The sequence below is a fragment of the Orbicella faveolata genome, unplaced genomic scaffold (assembly GCF_042242905.1).
Source record: "Orbicella faveolata isolate gen_17 unplaced genomic scaffold, um_ofav_v1 contig_13, whole genome shotgun sequence".
In the NCBI taxonomy this organism is placed as follows: Eukaryota; Metazoa; Cnidaria; class Anthozoa; order Scleractinia; family Merulinidae; genus Orbicella; species Orbicella faveolata.
In genome coordinates, this window is record NW_028301540.1 from 7,977,554 (window position 1) to 8,001,300 (window position 23,747).

The window sequence follows — 23,747 nt, forward strand, 5'->3', positions numbered from 1 at the left end:
CTGGGTTTAAATGAAGAATCTCTAGAAAAAATCTGCACTACATTTAGCATATTTGAAACTCAGCAGTATGAGACGTTCGAAGAACACCTTTTGCGTAAGTTCTTACCATCCTTAGACTGACAACTTTTATCTCCTTTGGTTGCCGCCCATCCAAGAGAAACCCACTTTGCTCACAGTGCACGTCTGAGACCTCCTGGGACTTGTCAGTTTTGCATGGCACTTGATAAGCGCTTGCCAAATGATCAATGGCTGGAAGAAAGAGCCTTTCTGCTACAGCAAACTCTGCAGAGCACCTTTGCCGAGGCACTGTCCAGCCTGCCATGTCATGCCTTGTTGTTGTTTGAACGAACCGTACTTTTTGACTGATGGATCTGTCCTTGCGCCACAGCGTAACGCGCGCTTTCACTGGGTGGGTGATCGTCAAGGAAAGGCAGTGATGCTGTACCGACAGGGTTGAAATTTTACCAGAACTGCACTGCTGAAGAAGGTAAAGAGCATTCTTGCTAAACATGAAATAGCTCGTTTGCTCATCTTCGAAGGTCAAGCGAACGGTCTCCTGGGACATCGCCGTGGAGATGTCTGAAATATTTCCCCCTTGAGGTATTTCACAGGTGGCCTCTTGCAACAAACAGAGAGACAAAAGCTCAATACGACTAACAGTTAACAAGACGTTATGGTGGTCACAAGTAGACGTCGCCGTGGTCAGATCTACAACAACTTGAGTCGCACTGTCTTCAACTCCAGTTTCAAAACACTTCTGTTGAAAGCACTCTTGGACTGAAAGTGATACCTTTCTGTCTAGTGCCCGCAGATCCTCGATATCCAGAAAGACAGGTGAAGTGTAAGCCACCAGAAAGCTGTCAGTTGGCACATTCTTCTTAAAGGCTAAACGTCTGTATAACTCGTCGTCAGGGTGGGGCCGTTGCGAGTCAATTTCTTTCAAACCAACCGTGGAAGAGACAAGGACGTCTTGCAGGGCAGTTTTCCCGTTGCAGGTGATTGATATTTTCGATGCATAAACTTGAACTTCGCCATTGAGGACATGTAAAAATCCATCTTCGTTCTGAGAAATTCTAGAATACAGGTCATACGCCGCGAACGTCGTATCGATCATTTTCATCTCAAAAGACAAGAGAATGAGGAAAATTAGCACAAGTTTTATGTCAAGCTGGTCATCAAATGTCGCCGTTGTTGTTGCTGTTGCTGTTGCCACTGTTGTTGTTGTTGCTTCAGTTGATCTTTTGGAGCTACTCTCACTGCTGATCTTTGCGCTGACTTCATTAAGCTCTTTCAGACAATTAAACATCTCATGTTTATTTTCCAATGTTTCTCGGTTTCCGAGTCGTTTTTCGGTGAGAACGTCGTACAGACGTGTAACACATGCGTAGGCAGGACCTCGGGTGGCGTCTAATGCCATGGAATACTTCCTTGCTTGCTGGAAAAAGGCAGCAGCTTCTTTTTTCATTCTTTGACGAAGGAATATCTGACCAGTCTGCAAGAAATCACTTGCATATTTGAATGAAACTATCTCCTTGGAGTCTGGGCATTGTACGTCCCTGTTGTTTGTAGAAAAAGGCTGCTTTAGTTTGGTTTTAGATCTTCTTAAAGGAGGGTTGTCGTTCTGGACAACTGGTCGTGATAGCAACACTGCCAATACCACACCATGCTCAGCAACTAGACCTTCAATCTTCCAGGTATCCTCTAGCATCTTGCTTTGATAAAAGGTGTTGGAGCTCGTCATTTCTAAATACGTCTTGGACAACTGATTGACAAATGACACTTGGTATATGGCTTCTATGTTTTCCATGGCTCTCTGAAAGTAAAAATACGATTCATCTGGTTGTTTCGATCTCAAAGCCAGTTCACCCACAGACCTGTAGCACTTGAGAAGAAGCGGATGCTTTATCCCGAATATCTCTTCCAAGATTCCAATAGAGCATTTGAATTTCTCCGCCGCGTTCGAGACCTCACCAGCGAGGGTTAGAATTTTTCCTTGCTTATACAACAGCAAGGCAACATTAAGATGGTCCGGTCCAAAAATGTTCTTGAGAGTGTCTACACCTCTGTCGAGAATTTCACGGGCAAATCTGATTTTGCCCTTTAGGACCAACACGTCTACCAACTTCTCAACTGTTTCAATACGTACATTGATATGTAGTCCTCCAAACATTTCTGCAAAGTCTATGTCATCATCAAGCCTAAACGCTTTCTCTGCTTCCTTTGGTTTTCCATGAGACAAGAATACTTCAGAAAGATGCAGCGCTACCAAGTTGAGAAGGAAATCGCAGTCCTCTCTTTGCATTTTGTAGCAGTACGATAACATCCAATTCAACTCCTGCTCTGCTTTGCTGAATTTCCCAAGAGTGGTATACAGCACTGCCAGGTTATTCAGCAATGTAAACACAACCTGAAGAGGTAACTCTTTTACTTCTTTAGTTTTACAGGTTTCCACCAACTGTACTTGCTTCTCAAGAGCCTTGGAATAATTCCTAGAAAGCTGATGCAAACGACCAATGTTGCTATTTACTGCAATGCACATTGTCTCCAATAACGGAATGTGTAGCTGATAACGTTGTTTGGCCGATTCCAAGTAATTCAAAGACGTCTTAAAATTGTACTCTGCCTGTTCCAACTCCCCCAGCATTAGTAAAATGCACCCTGTGTTGTTGTAAGCAGCCCCGAGGTCGCGCTTACGGCTAGTGTAAGCTGACTGTTGATGGAAATCGATGAGCAATGAAAATGTTTCTTTAGCCATTTTGAACTCAGAGATTACTTCAGCAAAGACACCAATAACGCTAAGCAAACTACTGTAAAACTGCGCTCCGGAATTGCTTGTGTCCAACAGTAAAGTTCCATGCTTCACAGAACAACACACGCTGTCCTCAACAAAAAGCTCTTTCCCACGACGTAATACTCTCAGACCATCTTTAGTTGGAATACTGAAAAAACGCGGAGGAAGTTTCCTAACGGTTTCAAAGACATCCTTAAGTTGCTTCCGAGCACCCGCTATATGGTCGCTTTGCTGGAGGTTAAAAGCCTTGTCAAGCTGTGCCACAGTTTCGTTCACTCTTCGCGTCTCATCGGTGTGATATATTTTTGACGTTATTCGATTTATGCCGTTTTCAGCAGAAACCTCGCGTAAATTGATCTCTTTATTTAACGGAATTTCTCTCGTTCTACATGCTGTTAAAATACAATGGAAAAGTATACATGTATAGATTAGACTACCTCTCTGCTGATTATGACATTTCGGTCAGATTTTATAATTTTCCAAGGTAAAGCATTTGATAATTTACACTACACTACTTTCTCGGAAAATATCCATTGCCTGGTTCCTAATAGATTACGAGCATGAAATCCTCCGCGCGATAGGAAAAGTAAAAATAAAGAAAATTAGGAGACGAAACGAAAAGGGAATGAGGGGATTCCATTGTTTCCACACAACCACCCCTCGCCGCCTCTATGTTCTTCTTCTGCTTCGCATTCGTGTGTTCGCGTCGCACGCTAGAAAACTGGAAAGAGACTGCTCGCAGTTAAGATTTATGGCTGAGCTGAACGATAGCAAAACATGCATGGTTTGTTGCGTTCACGAAAATCGCTTCTTATTGGCCCTCGAAGAGAATTAAAGGACTAGCCAACAACAGTGAGTGAAAAGATAGATGCAACAATTAAAAGTGCTCTGATGTCAGTTATTTGAATTATTACATGGCTCCTGATTACATAAAATGTCTGTTTAAGAAAAGCCCTGGACGTTCATCTTGGAGTAACTTTTTTCGGCCTTTTATTGGCCTTTGAATTATGAAGAGAGGTATTGGAGAAAAATGAAAAGAAACATGAGACATCACACCATATCATAAATGTATAAGTAAAGATAGTACGCTTCAATATTCTAGACTTACTTGATTACGATGTTAACATTTAGACAATTTAGTACAGCCTTAACTTCTGACTTGACTCTGTGTACCCAACTTATAGGTCTATTGTTATTATTGGGTGTATTTTTTGGGTGCATTTTTTAATTTGTATGTTATATTTAACCTTGCAAATAAATGTTGTTCTGTCTTACCAGCAGTTCTTGAAGAGACACAAGCTTTGGGCTCCCTCAGCGATTGTAAATGTTTAGTCAATGGCCTCAGAGCTACTCTTGTTGTTCCATGTTCTGAAGTCGGTTTGAAGTCCTCAAAAGGCTGAAGGGGAAAAATATCCTCTGCTTCTGCATACAAACAACCCACGTTACCTGCAAAAGTATACATTACAGTCCCTTTAATTAAAAGAAGACAAACCATCAGTGAAAGTATCAGCAAAGCAGTTACGCCGTTCACACAAGCAAACCTCCTGTAAATAACAGTCGTTACAAAACGGTGTCCTCATGGTTAGTGCGCTCGTCACCGGATCGAGCGCTTCGGGTTCGAGCTCTGGTTGGGGACATTGTGTTGTGTTCTGGCGGAAGACACTTAACTCTCTCAGTGCCTCTCTCCACCCAGGTGTACAAATGGATACCGGAGAATTTAACGCTGGGTGTAACGCTGCGATGGACTAGCATCCCATCCAGGGGGGAGTGGAAATTTTCCTAGTCGCTTCATGCTACAGAAACCGGGATAAACTCCGGCCTGATGGGCCACTTGGCTTGTATGCAGACCTTACCTTACCTGACCTTAACTTGCAGTTTTGACAACCATTTAAACGTTTTGAAATGTTTTGTTTGTATCTTACAGGTTCGAATCGTTGCATTTATTTTCCCGTTGTCTTGTTTTGTTTTGTTCGACTATATTGTTTCCCGGTTGTTATTTATTTATTTATTTATTTAATTTTTTGTTTGCTTGTTTTGTTTGTTTAGTTTGTTCGTTTTAAATTACCGAATGACAAAATTCGCTTCAAAAGGTGACTCGGACGCTCCCATTTAGAGGTCGTTCAAAATTCGACAATTAATTTTATTTCAAAATTGTTGGTACAGCTTGATTGCCAGCTCTATAAGTGGTTTAGGTACCTACAGTTTACGCCGCACGCGCTACGTCACATGAACGTGAGACACCGCTAAAGGTATCCGGTATATCCTAAGCACGTACATCTATGTAGGCACTGTTTATGCAATATTCTACCTTTAATTTGATCAATTTTGCCTTCGACCTCTATCCACTGCTGCAGAATTTCCTGATAATGTGGCCCGATACCATGGTCCACGCAATCAACCTTGTCTATGTGAGGTCCGTCACGCCCTCCTCCAAGCCGTATCAGTGTTTGTTGAATATCCCGCCAGTACCTATCAAACATCAGGTCGTCAACAAAGGCTTCGCTGCCATGACCGTATACTTCGTTTCCCCAAACCTTCACTCGGATGATGTCAGCTTCAGTACTCATGTCCGTTTCAGGAGGAGGACTATTCCAGCCAGTGGCAGGTGGTGTCAAGCCTGAAACTTTTCTCAACAGCACCATCAACAGAGTGATGTCAAAGTTTTGTGATGACACAGTGCAGGGCATGGAAGGGTAGAGCTTTCTCCATTGCTCTCTGTCAAGAATTCCATGATCGCCTGTGTGAAGCGATTCCAAGAAGGCTCGCACCGGATGGCTTGATAACGTATAGTGAAGCCTTTCCGGGGGGTGTATTCTATCAAACGTCTCTCGAAGAACCTGGCTTCCCCCGACCACTAGAAGCTGACAAAGTCGGGTATAATTCATGGTTTTTTTGCTATGGGCGTGGACATTTATTGAGGCAGCATCCATGGCATTTACCAAAGCAAGTAAAGCTACACCAATAGTACCTACTGGGATTAAAACGAAAACAAAGGTACCATAATAAGAAACAAAACTAACACCGTAAAGCAAAGGAAATAGGAAATGTCTACGCGCAGGCTAACCGCAAAATTACACTAGCACTTTTGCTTCGAACGGAGACAATAGTATCCACTTCTTTCTCCCGGTAAACCGGTATAGTGAAATACACTTTCGAAAAGTGCGCAGAAACGCCTTCCAGAAGTGTTATCGGCTGTTGCAGCAATATCCCAGATTTAAGAAAGATATACTGTACGATTTACGGGCGATGATCGGTCAATGGTACAATAAAGACGTAAACCAGGCGTAGTCAATCGATAAACCGATAATCGATATTAATCGATAACAATCGATATCAATCGGACGTTTCAGTCCCAACTTGGACGTTTCAGTCCCAAAATATAGTGGAACGATTCGGTTTGTTTTCCATCTTCGTAAGCAGCTTCAGAGAGCTGACTGAGACGCTATTGTGTTTGGTTCCTGGGTAGACGTCATCAGCAACCACCGCCCCAGACTTCCTAAACGCGGTCGCGTAACAATTCAATCGCGACTTTGAAAGGGCATAGAAAATCGAGGATCCAACCAAATTCAAATTTTTTTTCGCCCAAATGCTTCGAATAACAAGTGGATTCGTTTCAGCAAAAAAAAAAACTTGGGGGTTAAATGCACTTTAAAGTGCCGCTGAGACGAAACTGTTATATTCTTTTTAGACGCCCAATTTATGGTTTCAAATATGTTTTTAATCGTGGTGAACTTAATCTTTTTACATCGTTCGCGGAAAAATGTTCTTTTTGGACCCGAAATCGACTTTTTGGAGCCAAACAGTGTCCGAGCCCTAAAAATTGGGGGGGGGGGGGGGGGGGGGAAAGCGGGGTGGATAGAGTCCCTGCCATGGGTTTTCGTTATGTTAAGGCACAGCGAAATAAATTTGCTTTAAGTAGATAGCCCTGAGCTTGCTCTACAAAATTATACCATTTTTGTTGATGTTTAATGACGTCATTTGACCGCCATCTTGGATTTTCTTAAGAGTCAGGAAATAATGTAAATAAGTACAAAATCCGGTCAGAATGCTTGTGAAATTTACAAATTCGTGAAATTCTGCAATTTGATGAAGAAAACTTGAATAAAAGGCAAAATTGTCTATAAAAAATTGATTTTTGGTCAGACCTACCTGAAATTTGAGTCAAAAATTGATTGATGAAAATTTCCGCAGAAGATGAGTGAATAGCTGCTGAAAGTGTCAGCCTCTTAGAACAGATCGTCTTTTCAAAACTTTGAAAAAACCTTATGGGGGGTATCACCCACCCTCCCCCTTCACGTCCGAGGGTTAAGTTGTGTACTGCAATGATCAATCATATCATGTCTTCATATCTTTCTTCGCGGTTCAACTATATGATCTTCACATGTTCACTTGAACTCTTGGTTTGGTTATCCTGTTCATATTTTAGTACGCTGGACAAAACTGTTCTGGATCGACGCTTTACAACAAAAACTTAAAACAGGCTAAGTGACGCAAATAATTCTGCGATTGTCTTAAACTTTATTTAATTCTACACATGGAAAATTATTTCTATATAGATCACGCAAGAGAGACTTGCGTTACAGCGTAGCCAACTGTTGCTAACTGAATGACAAAAGTATGCAAAATCACGTGATTTCTGTTTTGCGAAGAACATCGTTACGTGTTTATGGATTTTTTTGTCAATAATTTGACAAGAAAGCATGAGAAAGACTTTACCACTTAATAATAATAATAATAATAATAATAAATGAATCTTTAGACAGGATTAACCCATCAGTACTATAAAGTACTGTTATCAAAGGGGTCCTGTAAGATTTAAAAATTTAAAAATTTAAAAAAGGTAAAAAGTTAAAAAGGCAAAACTAGTACGTTGGGAAACATATAAAAACTCACGATTAAAAATTACAAATAAAAATGTTCGTTGGCCTTTTGCCTAAATAAAAGCCTTGAGTTCAGAGTTCTTATGTCCGCCGGTAAACTGTTAAAAATTGAAGCCCCTAAAAACGAAAAACTCCGACGGCCAAACTCCAAGTTCATTTTCGGCAGTTCGATCGAGGAAAATCTATTTCTTGTGTTGACATTGTGACTTACCCTTGTAAAATAGTTCTTAAAAGGCGTGCATACATTTCCAATTAGACAATGAAAAACATACAGACAGACTTTTCGTTTCAAATAACTGTCAACTGATGGAATACGAATGTCAGTCTTGTTTTGCAGTCCTGAGGAAATGCAGCTTAGTCCACGATGTTCGAGGTTGCGAATTAGTTGCCTGCGCGCATTTGAATAGCTTAGTGTGATTAGTGTGATTAGTGTGATTACTTATTTGCCCACTGAAATGCGATGCTGTCTTCAGACATTGATCTTCTTTAAATTCTTCTTGCCCCTAAATCGGTCTTCCACCTGTTTTGAAGATGGCCGGCGGCCTTTAGTTCGTGCTTCGTACAAACCACAATTGCACAAAATGCTGTTGTGTCAAAGCATTGTTCGCCAAGAACCTCAGACAATCCTATTTGTGCTTTTTGGAAACATGCTGGGCCTGTTTCTGGGCTCATCTACCAGGAGCTTGCCATTTTTGGCATTTTCTTGCCATTAGACTTTGTTTGGTTTGCCTTGTTTGCCTTGTGGCCCTTCGGTGGTAGCACCACAACCTGAATCTTTGATTCGCCAAACCGCTGATGTATCACAGTACTATTGTGCCGTTTGGATGGATTATTGCTCCCCATGCATCTCATCGAGTACATGACAAAAAATCCACAAACACGCAATGATCTTCTTCACACAACAACCCTGGTCTACCAGGATGTCGATGAAAAACACAACTATTTCTCTTAGAAATCGCGCGATTTTTCGTACTTTTGTGATTCAGTTAGCAAATTTAGATACGTTGTAACTCAAGTCTTCCTTGCGTGATCCATATGAAAATAATTTTCCATGTGTGGAATTTAATAAGGTTTAAGACGGTCACAAAATGATTAGCATAACTTTCCTTGCTTTAATTTTTTGTCGAAAAATGTCGATCCAGAGCAGTTTTGTCCAGCACACTATTTATATTTCAACGTCAAACAATCATGACTTGCTAACAGGCTCAAAAGTTCCTTGATTTCACTTCCTTATTTTCATGTAAATACATGTACACGAAGTGGCCTAAATTATATTCACTTTCGAATATTTTGACGTCAGCCAATCAGGGTTTGAAGAGTCAATAGAGGGAAGCTAGCAATTGCAAGCGGAGACTAACGTTTTCGAACAAAACGAGGAGGACATGGGGGTACTCTGAACACCGCAACACCGCAAAAAAAAAAAAAAAAATTGTGTGAAAACAAACACACGAAAGTCGACGAAACACCGTCACCGCAACATATTATTTGGCCTATGATTTGAAAGTCTACACTTGACATAATACTTTTATACCACAACAATTTTCCACAAAATAAACACATCACAAGGCTTCTCATTGTCTACGTGTCAACACTGCTGATGTCCGTAAATATCGAAAACAGCTTCGGAGTGGCAGCTGGAGCATATCGGAGATAAACTAGCCAGTGTTGGTCTGTATTTGTTGGTTTTTAAAATATACAACTGTAAATTAGCACGAATTAACGAAGTTTACATGCTAAATTGAGTCTACGAGTAGTCTGTCTTTCGCTCAGTCCGTCCGAGCGAGACCGTAAATAAACCGCGAGGAAAAGGTGGCCGCCTGAATTCCTGAGGGCGAAATCCTTTCGCGTGCTTCCTACGCAGGAGCTCGCGCGGCCATTTTTTTCTCGCGGTTTTCTTTCGCGTCACGCACGACGGACTACGCGAAAGAGGGATTACTCGTGGTCTGTGCTAAATTTAGGTCAGAGAAAGACCAAACACGAGAACACAGAACCGAACACAGTATCGTCCTGCGTGAAGATATTATTATTAAGCTTTTGGTTGGAGCCGCAACAGATTACTGAATTCTTTGCATGATTCTATAAACCAAAAAGCCTTGGGTAATATAAGCGTCATAACAAAATGTTATACATTGAATGAAGAAGCTGATTTTGAATTAATTAAAATATGGACGAAAGCGTGGAAAGTTCACGGTTCACTCAAAGGAAGGCTTGCGGGTTTAATTGAATAAAGCAGTACAGATTCTTGCAAATATTCTAACATCGATCCGAGGCTTTCGGATCAAAATTGCAATTTTTTAAGTTTCCTTTGCCTTTCAATTCCCAAATGAGACTTGGATACAAAGAAAACACCACCAAACATAGAAGTTTGTCCTAAAAGCCTCGGAGCCAAGTTAGAACATTGATATATCGAACGTGCCCTATTCATTCCAGCGGGTTGATGATACAAATAATCAATTCATTAATGCAATCTTGAGGGGTACGCTTCACTTGGTTTGACTGCACTCTGTGACTAATCAGCGCAGTAAAGGAAAAGACAACGAACTAGAAAGTCTTGTCCAGGATTCGAAATGGCCTTTTTAAAATAAAAGATCTCGTGCGGATAACTTAAATAGATAAAAATAAAAACACTTTAATAGCTGACACAATTACTGGTAACCCAGTAGTTTACATTGTGGGCTATATATATATATATATATATATATATATATATATATATATATATATATATATATATATATATGTATGTATGTATGTATGTATGTATGTATGTATGTATGTATGTATGTATGTATGTATGTATGTATGTATGTATGTATGTATGTATATATAAAAGAAAAAAAATATTTAGTTAAAAAATGTTAAAATATTGAAGAAGTTAAAATATAATACAGCATGCACATAAAATGTATTCGAATATGTCACAAGACATTTTCAAAACGTTGTAGAGACGGTAAAATGTTCACGGTCTGAATTACTTTGTAAAAAGTTGTTCACTAAAAGTTTCTTAAATTAAGTTTCTTTCATGTGTGATAGTTTTAAATTTGTCGTCTAGACAGTTCCACAGGTAAGTGGCACTTGCATGAAATGTTCGTAGGCCTGCGTTGGAGCGACATTTCGGCATCGCCAGATGATCATGAAAAGAAGCTCGAGCATTATAAGAATGGGTGTTTTTAACATAGGTTCCATAACTTGTAAAATAATGCGGACACTCCCCATTCACAATTTTAAACATCATGCACAATTTCTTCATGCGTATTAGATCATCAGTTGGCATCCACTGTAGTTTCTTGAACAGTTGAACCGAGTGATCGTGGAAACTAGCGTCTAATATTAACCTACTACAGCGTTTCTGCACTCTAAGTATTCTCAGCAGTTGATCGTTAGGGACGTTTATACCTTTTCCAGCTAATGAATAGAGGTGGCAGCATTTAAAAACCGAGACTGCACGAGCAGGGACATTCAGTCACCGAAATGAACGGCTAGATGTGCAAAAGCTGCACAAAGGGCAATTACTGGTTTAAGAATCGATGATGTCAAAAGTGAAAGAAAAAAGTGAGCTCGCAAGTATAGCCTTCCGAAAGCGGCATAGCAGTACCCAGCCCACATGCCGTAATCACCAAAATGAAGACAATGGAATTAAACGAACGAATAATTTGCTTATCAACCAGAAGCTCGCAAAATTCCCAATCGATGGGTTCCTGTCAACATATCACAGATGAGGATTTGAACGTGGGGTTACCACCACGTAGTGACGATGCGAAGGATTTGAGAGAAGGGTCTCGCGACTCTAAGTCCAGAGGCCTAAATTGCTTTTGCAACCGCATTGTCCTTAGGTCTTAATATGTGCATGACCACAGTGGCATGTTTGGTAAACATCAAACCCAAATCAATCCTTTCCCTAAATTTACGAATTTGCGACTGTTAATTAATGATGAGGATCCTAACGCGCGAGGAGCGCGAGAGAGGAGAAAACAAAAATTACACAACTGGGTTTGATTTTCGTTGCTTCGCGCCCAGATGTTGCGCTTCGCGTTCTGTCCGGCTAAAGAGCCCTTTGCTGTTGCCTGCGTTACTCGTGTTTCATCGTCATACTTTGTTTTCACACACAAGGTCACATAAACGTCTCGATTACAAGAAATCTGGACATCTCCGACTTTTCAGAGCGAAAAGAAACAACAGATGAAAAGTTTCTATCCCCCGGCGTCAACTCAGCAAAACTTTGGGAAATAGAACAACTTAGGTCCCGTCCACATGACGCCGGACTACATCTGAAAACGAAGTTTTCAATCTGAAAATGCATCAAATGTTTTCCATCCGTATTACGCCGGAGAAACTTAAAACTGAAACCGTCACGATCACCGGTTATTCTGGGTTTGTTTGAGGAAAACTCGGGCTGGGAAATTACATGATTATCGTGAAAACATCGTTTTCCAAAAGCTCCGTTTTTAAAATATTTTCCCTCCACACTAAAACGCAAAGCCGGCGTTTTCAAATTCCTCCGGTTTGAAGATCGTTTTTGGAAAGTTCCGTTTTCGTGACGGATTAGTGTGGCCGGTTGGCCAAACCGCAGAAATAAAGCTGCGTTTTCAAATTTCTCAAGCGTGGTGTGGAGCCAGGCGATCTTTCAATTGCCTCCTAAAACATTATACTGAACTTGTCAACAACCTAGCTACGGACCATTAGCTACTTTACTACATGAAAGTTTCGAGAAACAGTTAATTTTGTGAATATCGCGATTTAAAATAAATCGTGAAATTAAAGTGACGCGAACAGTAGGTGCCGCGAACATAACTTGACGCGAAAATTAAGTGACTAACATGAAATTACTGTGAACATTTAGTCCAGCAGTTGCGTTTTTGTTAACGTTCATGACAAAGTCGGTTTACTAAATTCAAGAACATATTTAAGTAACATTGAAATGAATTATGAGTTACTCGAAGACGCGAAGTTGAAGTGATTCAAAATACAAAATTTTCGCAAAATCGCGGAATTTAAGTGTCGCGAAATATATGCAGACCTCAAAATCGCGAAGTAAACATGTGGCGAAATTTTCTTGTAATAAGGTACCACTGAAGCAGTCCATCTAGTCTTGCAACGTAATGTTCATTATGGAACCGCAAATTCACCTCAAGACAGCAGTGGCATATAGCCTACTAATGATGTTGAAGTAACTGCTTGGTCTCTGCCCGTTCTCAAGATAAATTAAAAGCTACAAATATACTAAGAAATAAAACAGGTATGCTCACCTTAGTTCAAGAACGTCAGTTACCAAGTCGACTCCCAAGTTTCACGCCACTTGTCCAGTTTCTTCGACAGCGAGGCCAACTTGTAAATCTTACGGCCTAAAACGAAAACGGATTTATTCGAGACTTTAAAATTAAGCCTGTTAATATAAGTGAGAACAGACCTAATACTCACTCCATGATCATTGATGTACAACATCGGAATGACCTAATGTAACAAGACTAAACTTAAGGTTACAGTATACCTTCAGGGGTGTCTCGCGCGCAAGCGATGTAGCGCGTGCAGTTTAAGCTGTAGATAACTAAACCCCTATATCAAATTAAAGCTTATGGAGCTGGCTATCAAACTATACCAACAATTTTGAAAGAAAATGAATTGTCGAATTTTTCACGACCACTAAATGCGAGCGCCCGAATCACCTTTCGACAGCTACAAGTCAAAGCGAATTTCGTTTTCCGCCAATTTAATTTTTTCCTCGGTTTCAGGGCCCAAAGCGCTTAAAAAAGGTGTCTGCGTTTTGGCATATTCGATTGCAGTAAAAAGTTACAGAACATTTTCGAAATAGGATTAAAAAAATGTGGAGTGATCGTACAAAAATCGCTCTCGAAGAAAAATTATTTCGAAATTAACAATTCCCAGACACGCTTTTGTAGTTTATATGTTAAACTAGCCACTGTCCAAATTTAAGAGCAATTGAACAAATTTCCTTTGAGTTATAACTCTTTAAAGTGTCTGCTTCAAGTGAAAAAATTTACTCGAGAAAACAGCGCTAAGAAAAATTTTCTGCTTTGCGAACAAACTCCGCCCACAAACGCCTTCAACTGGGTTCTCAGGTAACTAAGCCAATCAGTGCAGGGAAAGTTTACTACCGTTAACCACCTGGTGAAATTTACGCGCGAATCTCTAAAAAACTCTTGTGTTTCGCAATGCGCTCAAGGAACCGAAGGCAGAGAGATAATTTTTCTGTAGCTCGGTATTTCTTGAAGCTGGTCTGGCAAAATAGGGAAGACTAAAAAGGATACGAACGCTAGAGTGGCTGAGCGAAGGAAACAAACAAAAGACAGCGCGGAGAGCTACTGTGTGTGAGCAACTGTGCATGGATAATATTTCAAATGGTCTCAATGAGTCCGACGATTCGTCGATATCGGACTCATCAGAAGAGTTTCTGTCAGCATCCCTGTTATTGCTGTCAAGTTCCGAAATTTTTACAGAACCTTTCTTTTCTCTCACCACGAATATTTGCCCGCCTTATACGATAACTATAGCTTCATCCGCGTGGCGAACTTTCGCTTCTTCACTCATTGATGTATTTTCATTCGTTCTTCGCTGTTTTCGCTTTTTCGAACCGGTCCATGGTTTAAACGTGATCTATGTTTACTTATAACTTAATAGAGACACGCCTAATATCAAAAATGCTGGGTAGTCAGAACAACAATGCTGATCAAGTGAGTAGTCAATTCGTGACATCCATATAGGTAATTCCCGCGAAAATCGTCTCGGTTGATTGCATACGCGCCATAGGGCTGTCAATCAAGAGGTAAACTTTTACTTCCGGTGAAAACGTAAAACCGCCATTTCTCCGCCAATATTTAGCCTTTTTCAAAATTTTTTTTCAGAAATTAGAGATTATTCTTCGACCTCTATTTTGACCCAAAAATCCAAATTTGAAGAAAATTGCCGACCCGAAGGTATACTGTAACCTTAACAACTGATTTTAGACTAGGTACTTTGTATACCTTGGAAATTCCCTTTGAATTCGCTGAATCAGCTCTAAAACGAAAGCTACGCCATTTTTATTTCAAGGGAAAGGTATTTAATCGCTCTGATTCAACAAACACTTGGTAGACGGCAGCTAGTTTGCTGGTGCATTGAATACAGTATTTGAGTCACTATATCTGTGTTTTTCACCCCCCCCCCCCCCCCCAAACTACGATTAAGCGATATTTCATTTGTGAGCCAGTTACTGGCCTTTTCGTTTTCGCCCTGTTTGTTCAGGTTTTATTTGCTGGCAATTTCGCAGAAACACATTTAATCAGTTTCCCAAAATGAAAATTGACACTGGATGTCACTAGGCTCGTATGACAATAAGACATTAATATCACAAACAAAAAAGGGAAAAACCCCTAATCAATATGTAAATCAAATCATGCATTTTTTTTTATGTTTTGAGAAATAGTAAAAAAGTCCATGGGACCGAATGGCCCAATCTCGTTCAAAGTTTATTTTCATGATACGATCAACGCGTTTTGCTGCTCCGGCAGGTTTCCCCGAACGACAAATGCCAAAAAAAAAAAAAAAAAAAAAAAAAACACTCTAAAGTTAACGCGCGGGTGGCAAAATGGCAAAATTTTAAATTACTTCTTTCACTTAAAGTCTTAAACGCAACGAACCATAAGACCCTTCACTATGCCGATAAAAATAAAATAAAGCCACAGTTGCGGATTTTTCCACTTCTATGCTGCGAAGATTGCTATTTTTAATGGTGAAGACCGGTTTAACTTCCTGTCAATCGGTCGAACCGCCATTAAAAATGACACCGAAGACAAAACCGAGCAGAGCTGTACTCAGAGGGTTTGTTGATTCAACAATATCGGTCGTCGCTAGCTGCCGTATTCAACATTGCCCCTTCGGATACGATAGAACTGACAAGTTAGCGAAAAAACTGAGGGACCGGTGTCAATAAAAAAGAATCAGTTGCCTTCGACGAAGGAGAGGGGAATTCTTTCCGGTCTAGACAGCTGTCCATGGCCATCAAGATGGAAAGTTTCCCTTCGTATTCAAGTTATTTGCCATTTTATCACATCCGTCTCGTCGTTATACAGTCAAGATTCGAAACTGTATTTGGGTTAACAAACTAGAAACCAAGGTGACCACATCTAGTCATTTACGAACTGTTTTAGACACTAAAAACATAGTAAGATTCTGATTTAAATATTGGCAGCCTGTCGACTTACCTTCTACCGCGGTCGATTCACCAAAAGCGCGTTAATAGGTAACAAATTCTGGTTCGATTGCTAATTCGAACCAGAATAGTTACTTTACCATATTGATAAATTGATCGAAACGAAAAAGCGACGCGCTCTTTCGAGAAGATGACGCCTTCGCGGGCTCGACACAGGAACTGTTTCTGATCGGTCATGTGGCCGATATGACCTTGGTTTAACATAAGGAAGTGGTTTATCCAAATTTGTATATCAAATTGTTCGCACGTCTGATATAAAAATAAAGATTTAAAGGAAAACTTTCAGGACACACGCTAATATTGTGCGCTCTTGTCGTTGTTTTCACTTGGCCAGCCCATTATAGAAAAAAATAAGAAATATCTGCCTATAGCAAGACTGTGGCATAGTGATGTAGATAAAGTGGAATACAAGCACTTTAACTCAATGGATATTTGTAGGGGGAAAATGCCTTGGAATCGGTCGAGTCACGTCCTCGAGAGCTCATTTCAAGCTCAGATAACGTCTGAATGAGAATAACACAAATCGTAGTTAAATTTCAGCCTCGTCACGGTCTGCATCGCATTATTGCTTAGTCATAACACGCAAGCCAAAGCTATGGCTTGGATCATAGTTAACTATGCTTGGATATAACAGAAATATGCTAAGATATCAAGGCTACACCCGACTGCTGGCACAGTTCTAGTGCAAGCAGTGGCAATGTTATTGTCAATCGTCTTGAAGAATGCTCTGCGGGACGACTGTGGCGAAGATCCCCACAGTGTTGCGGTGAAAATGGTCTGGACTATCAGTTCCAATGCTGTTGCGTCTTTGTAACAGATATTTGGTCAAATGTGAGTTTGCTGACAACGGTCGAAAATGATAGTTGGTTATGTGATCTGCGAAGTCTATCAGAGTAAGTTCAGTACTGATAAAACTTCAAATCAGTCTAAACATAACCTTCTTTGTCGAGGGAGTGAAACATCGTTGTAAGCATCTTTTAAAACATACTTTGTATGCATCTTTTAAAACGTGCTTTGTAAGCATCTATGAAAAAAAAAAAACCCGCTGTGTAAGCACATTCCAAGATGGCACCATACTTTTCATTTGTGTCTTGTGTTGGGCTTCCTTCAGTAAACAAAATGGAACAACAGAAATGACTTCATAAGTGTAAAAAAAACCCAAAACAAACACTTCTGTGCCAATATCTATCAATCATTTCCCAAAAGTGGACAGGTTGTAATCCAATGGATCACTGACTAGTATGCAAACACTTCCAAAAAAACTGTGTATTTATAGAATTTTGCTTACCGAAGCATGTGCTTGCCGAGGCACGTAGAATGTCCCTAGTCAGGCTATTAAAAGCGAAGGTCAGAAAAATATTTGTGTTAATGAGAACAGAGATACGCATTGGATTATCTGATTCTTACTAATTCTTGTTAATTTAGTTATTATTTTGTTATGTTTCAGTTTTATTATTATTTTTTTATTTATTTATTTTTTTTGCTGAGACCAGTGTTTTCACGAGAAATGGTGACTGAGGGATATTCTTGCACGCACAGCAAGAAACACAGGAACACGATGTCTGTAATGAATTATGCAGTCAATTCTTAATTTTTAATCAAAAGCTTCATACGCGATACAATGATTTACTATTGAGCACCACAAATTTGTTCCTTAGCCTCTAAGGCTTTGCATTTCTCAATAAAGTTATTTACGGATGTGTTCTAATCACCATTGAAAATCTCCTAACTCCACTCTTCAAGCAGGTTCTCGCGTTTTGGAACGGGAACGCGAGCAGCGAAGCCGCGACAGAGACACGTGAGACTTCGCGAGCCGGCGAGTCGAGAGCCTGCACGAAAGCCATTGAAACTGAATCGCGTGTCTCTCTTGCCGCTTCGCCGCTCGCGTCCCCGGTCGCTCGCGCGCCCAAGCGAAAAACCAGCAGCGCTTGAGTGGGCCACTTTCGCGAATGTGAAACGGATATGAGGTCATCGACTTGTTCCTCGGGACTTTCCCGCGGTAGTCAAAACTTTTATGGGAACTGGCTGCTGTCAGTTCGCAAGGAAATGGAAGTTCTTGACGTAATGCGACAGGCTGCTGCTCTTGTACGATCCAGAAACAGAACAAAAAATGAGAAGATTAGCGTAAATTATCATGTACACAACTTAACGCAAAACAAAGGAATAATGAAATAAATTAAGCACTGGTTCGAATTAGAAATTTAAATTTTTGTATTTAGGTTTGGGGCCACATACGGGAAACTTTTGTTGTTGACCGTTTTGCAATTCGAAAGTGAAAGTACGCAGCAGGGCATATCACGGGGTTTTTCCCTCGGATATGATAAACACAAATGATTTGAGGACGCAAAGATTGAAAATAAAATACTTGCTTGACGTAATGCTAACTACGCTAAGTAAGCATTTATATTTGGCCCATGATTTTGGACTAACCTCTGACGCACAGCCATGTGACTGTTTGAAGTGGCTTATTCATTGCAAGAAAACAGCACTGAAGAGCTGTCAGTGACGCAAGTAATTCCATCTGTGCAATCGACTGTTTTTCAATGGCTTGTTATTGTGAAATAATAATAAGTTAAGTTTCCTCTATTATTTGTGGTAAGCTCAGTTTTCCAACAAAGTTATTTCAAATGCAATTTAAGCGCTTCTAAGACCTCGGACCTCTCCTCGTTAAAGTGCCTCCTAAGCAAAAGTGAAACACATATACTGTAGCTGTCAGACCTGTCACTACGAAGTGATCATCTGCTGTCTTAAGCCTGTCCGATGATAATAAATTCATCGGAATTTTCCTGCGTTTACCTATACTTTATGAGAACTGGCCTGATTCAAATCCAAAAAAAAAAAAAAAAGAAATGAAAATCCAAAAAGATACGACTGAATTTTTGCTACCGCCTGCTGTTCATGCCACTGTCTAATGTTAAGGGTCAGCAAAAAACAACCCGAGGGGAACATAAAGCACCTTGTCAGTAAAAAAGTAATCCAAACCAAAAGAAAGTGTAATGAAAAAAATGCAGCTCTACACCGTAGACTGAATCAATATGGGCCACAATTAGATGAATCAGGAAGCTTTTGTTTCTTCAAATCGAATGTGAAAGTAATGGGTGGGCGGGCTATAATTCCTTCAGTTTTCAGTGCTATTAAACAGAAGCCTTTACCCGCAGAAAAATATCCGCCTTCCTAAGCGTACTTATACGTCGATATATGGACCAATCACCCCCTGATGCGACAAACTATTGCTCATGCCACCGTACGATGCCAATATCTATTGCACGATCCAAAAACAGAACAAAAAAAAAAATAATAAAATAAAATAAAATAAAATAAAATAATAATAATAATAAATATAAGTAGAGGAGCATAAATTATCATGTCATTACAACTTAAAGGGAGAGGTTTCACGGTTGAACGCATGCATGTCTGTATTATTTAATCGCCTGAAAACACTTTTTAAACAGGCCTAGTTTTTCATTGTTTATGAACCAATCGTAAGCAAGTTACCTAATTTCGCATGCAAATGGCCGTAAAATCATCAACCGTAGAATTGTACGGGTCAACACTAAATTCAACCGTCGACAGCGTCCGCGAAATCCAGTGAAATCTTCTGAGAATTTTGGTCATCCGTTATTCTGCCACGACTAACTATAGCATGTGATTACTGAATTACATCTGAGTGGGGTTTTTAAAGCGCTAGCATTGATAAGAAGCGAACAAAAGATTGATTTAGAGACATGCGCCGAACCGTGAAGTTTTCCCTTTTATTCAAACCAAAGGAATAATAAAGTAAATGTAGCACTGGATCGAACTGGAAAGCGGTTTATATTTCTATATTTGGTGGGTTTTGGCAACGGCAACGGAAGCTTTTGACAACGGCAACGGAAGCTTTTGTTTTTGCAATTCGAAAGTGAAATTACGTGCAAGGGCTTATTGTGGGGTTTTTCCCTCGGAGTGGATAAACACCTAAGTATTCTTAAGTATAAATGCTTACTTGACATAATTTCAATCAAGCGGGGTAAGCATTTAGTTTATCGGCCCACAGCCATGTGACTGTAGGAAGTAGTGGCTTGTTCACTGAATTGTACAACGCGCGTAAAAACATCTGGCATGCAAGTATGACACGGCGGCCATGTTGGTGTTCCAAACCTAACCTGTGAGGGTTGAACTCTTCTCTTAGTAAACACTACCTCTTGTTTTCATAAATTTTAATGGCTGTTATCTGCGTGAGTGAAAACGTTATGTAGACATGCTCGGGAGATATTTAGTTCCCTCAGGAGCTATTTTGTTTCAAATAAATGTATTGTAACTCAAAATAAACGACACGAAGTCTAACTTGTTGACTTTACACACGAGGCTATCAAATCTGTTTACGAAAGGAAAATTACAAAATGATTATCACGAGAAACACAGCCAATGTATACGAGAATCGAAACAATTAACTTGTGATGCACAAGATGTATTGATGAAATGCAGATCGTGTTTAATTGTTTTTAGGAAGCACCCTGCAAGGCCTACAAGGACTGCAAGAAAGCGCACAGAAATACATGCAACACGATCAGTAGAAACAGTAGCAAGAGCTGTCAGTGACGCAAGTAATTCCATCCGTGCAATCGACTATTTTGCAATGGCTTGTTCAGTGTACAACAATATTAAGTTAATTTTACTCTATCCTTGTTGTTAAGCTCAGTTTTCCAACAAAGTTATTTCAGAGGCAATTTAAGCGCCCCTAAGACTTCGGGCCTCTCCTCGTTAAAATGCCACCCAAGCAAAAGTGAAACACATACTAAAACTGTCAGAATGCAGAGTTAGGCATAACTTGAAGAAAGCAATTCGGATCATTATCAGTATCTGGGCCAAGTCTAAAAGTTTGAACTGTAAGAGTCTTAAAAGTTCGAACTTCAAGAGTCTTAAAAGTTCGAACTTTATGAGTCCTAAAAGTTTGAACTTTATGAGTCTTAAAAGTTCGAACTTTATGAGTCCTAAAAAAATCGAACTTTAAGAGTCTTAAAAGTTCGAAGTATAAGAGTCCTAAAAGTCCGAACTTTAAGAGTCTTAGTTGCTGATATTGATCCAAAGTTCGTCTTTTAAGTTCGAACTTTACGATGCCTTCCAACTGAAATTGCACTTTAAAAGTCGGATCTATATCAGCACTTAAGACTCTTAAGACTCTTCAAAGTCGTAGAAAGGAGAGCAATTGAAAATGGCTCTTAAAGATCTGATTCAGGTAAGTGTTCTGAAGTCACTCGGTGCAGTTGGGACTAGTTGAAGAACTTACTTTAATCTTACTGACGGGTTAAACAACAAACATACTCTTCCTTTCTCCCTCAACTCTCCCCACCCCCCGTCCTCGCCCGAGATAAAAATTAACTTTCTAATAGTGGATCAATTGGCATTTCAGGCACTCCGTTCGTGCTAATTAAGTCAATATAGTTGTTGCATCAGTAGAGCGTGTAATAGGAGAAGAAACCGTTACTTCAACGCAGCAATAAACCAGTGGCGGATCCAGGGGAGAAGAAACCTTTACTTCGACTCAGCAATAGATCAGTGGCGGATCTAGGGGAGAGGCCCGGGGGACCCGGGTCCTCCACTTATTTTGGGTAAAAAGAGAAGAAATCACTGAAGGAAGTAGAGCCGGAAGGGCAAGCAAGACAGCCCCCTCCCCCTCCCCCCCACCTAACTCAAGGTCTGGATCCACCACTGTAAGCAAAATATATATCAATGACAATAAGTTTATTCTCTTACTGATTTATACAGTGATGATTCAACACAACAACAACAACTAGCTTTATTTGCATGACCATAAATACATACAGTGTTGCAAAAGCTTTTGTAAACTAAAACTAAAACGATAACGATTATCGTGATCATATAATAATGTTATTATATAACAATCAAATTACACTGGTTTGATTTGAAAGTAGAATATTGCGTAGATCAAAGCATGATGAAATCAATTTTCCTAATTGAATATTAATGTAATGATTTGAGGAAGTCATAAGTTCGCCAATGGCTTGTAGCGAAGATAATCGTTTAAAAGCAGGAATGATATGTTCTAATTTTTTGTAAAATTTATTTCTTAGAATAGAGCATTTATTGCAATATATAAAAAAGTGAGATTCGTCTTCAATTTGATTAGATGCACAAATAGGGTAGAGTCTGTTAACCCTTGGAATTTGATCATATCTATCAGTCTCAATCCTTAGTTTGTGATTGCCTATCCTAAATTTCACTAGTTCTTTTCTTTTGCTTAGTTTGCTTGTTAGGCCTAAATGAGAGGAGGGTGTGTAATCGTTCTTAAAAGTGTTGCAAAATTTTAGTTTAGTAGAGTTTTGCATGGTGTGTTGCCAATATAAAATACACTTTTGCTGTATTAGGCCAACATAATGCTTGATTTTAGCGTTAGTTAAGTACGTAAGATCAAAATAAGGGAAATTAGAATATTCAGACATACTTATAATTTTAGAATAATAACTATTTTTACCAACGTGATGAAGATCTTGCGACATGAGAAAGATTCAATGTTTGTAAAATACAGATGCAATGTCCAATCAGTTTAACTATCAATTTCATACAGCTATGAAAGTTTCTAAATGCGATACTTGCAACAAAACTAAACCGACTGTCTTTAAATACTACATGGATTCGCATTTCACTGAATAATATTGACACATTAGTCATTTACATTACGTTAATAAGTCCTTCATTGACACTAAAAATCCCTTCAATTCCACTGTTTCCATGCAATCTAGTCACAACCTCCACTAAACGACAACCTCCCATTGATAACCAAAGTAAACTTCAATTTTTAAACAAATTTCAGTGTTCGAAATAAGGTATTTATAATTGCAAAAAAATTCTGTCTTAGTACCTCCAAAAAATTTTCAGAGTTTCTAAAAATTCCAAATGTTGCAACATCCTCATCATTATTTCGTTGTGTAGCCAAGAGCATAGTGTGACGTTGGTCATAACAGATTCAACAGTCTCGAAATTGTTTCGAGGCTCCTTGACTTTTCAAGTAATAAAAGTAAGTTCAAAAAGGTCACAAAGATTCTTTCCATTCAGCGGTGAAATATTAAAAATTCTAGTGAAAAGCTGTAATTTTTTTTTATTCATTCATTAATTTATTTAACCAGCATGGGCTCTAGAATTTCCATTTTGACCAGTATTTGTTGCAGGCTGGTTGGCAGGCGTTGGCTTGTCTCCAACAGTTTCCCCTCAGCCAGTTTAGCGTTGCGTACAACTGGACTCGTTTGCTGTTTCCATGATGAAGCTACGATAATAAAACAGTATTCTCAGAAAAAAAAAAAAGAAACAAAACAAAACAAAACAAACAAACAAACAAACAAAAAAAAAAAACTAGGCAATGCGTTTAGTAACCGGACATCGCGCTAAGTTTTTCAGAGCAAATATGAATATATCGTATGTAACACCCATAATGAAATGGCAACTATACCCGTAATATAAATCTCGAGCTCATAGTGTAATTCTTCCAGTAGAATTCTAACTACATTTCCTTCAAATAACGATTTCCAATAATTTCTCAACGTAGTGTTAGACTTCACGCCTCAGCAAAATAGCGTTCATTTCGCCTTGGTCCGAGGGTTTTCCTCCTGCCGGATTCTCTGGTTTTCCTCTCTTCACAAAACCAACAACTCCAAATTCCAATTCGACCAGGATAGAGCTAGAACCCGCATGAAAACCAGCTAAGGCTGATGTGATTTCCTCTCTAAATATTGTAATTTATATATTTATTTCATTGCACTGGATTGCAATGTGCAGGTTCAATGGCGAATACAAATTGGCTGTTGCATACAAAAAACGGCTGGGAACAAACTCGGCTATCGCCTCGTGTGCCACTTTTTTGTTCTTACGAGATTTT

General features: G+C 39.5%; 1 protein-coding gene across 3 annotated transcripts in view; it reads right to left on the reverse strand.

Moving 5' to 3' along the window:
* The window catches only part of LOC149114830 (uncharacterized), a 28,152-nt gene extending 11,042 nt beyond the window's left edge, over nucleotides 1-17,110 (reverse strand). For 2 of the 3 annotated variants that reach the window (XR_016205920.1, XM_089284458.1), the window contains exons 1-5: nucleotides 15,870-17,110; nucleotides 12,918-13,013; nucleotides 5,100-5,762; nucleotides 4,067-4,237; nucleotides 107-3,183 (exon numbers count right to left, since the gene is read on the reverse strand). Coding sequence is in view for 1 of the 3 variants with exons in the window: in XM_089284458.1 (XP_089140584.1) it covers nucleotides 107-3,183; nucleotides 4,067-4,237; nucleotides 5,100-5,721 (3,870 nt within the window). In the remaining 2 variants the exon portion in view is untranslated. The remainder of the gene's footprint in view (nucleotides 1-106; nucleotides 3,184-4,066; nucleotides 4,238-5,099; nucleotides 5,763-12,917; nucleotides 13,014-15,869) is intronic. The other variant, XR_016205921.1, reaches the window with a different exon arrangement.
* Nucleotides 17,111-23,747: the final 6,637 nt, after the last annotated feature.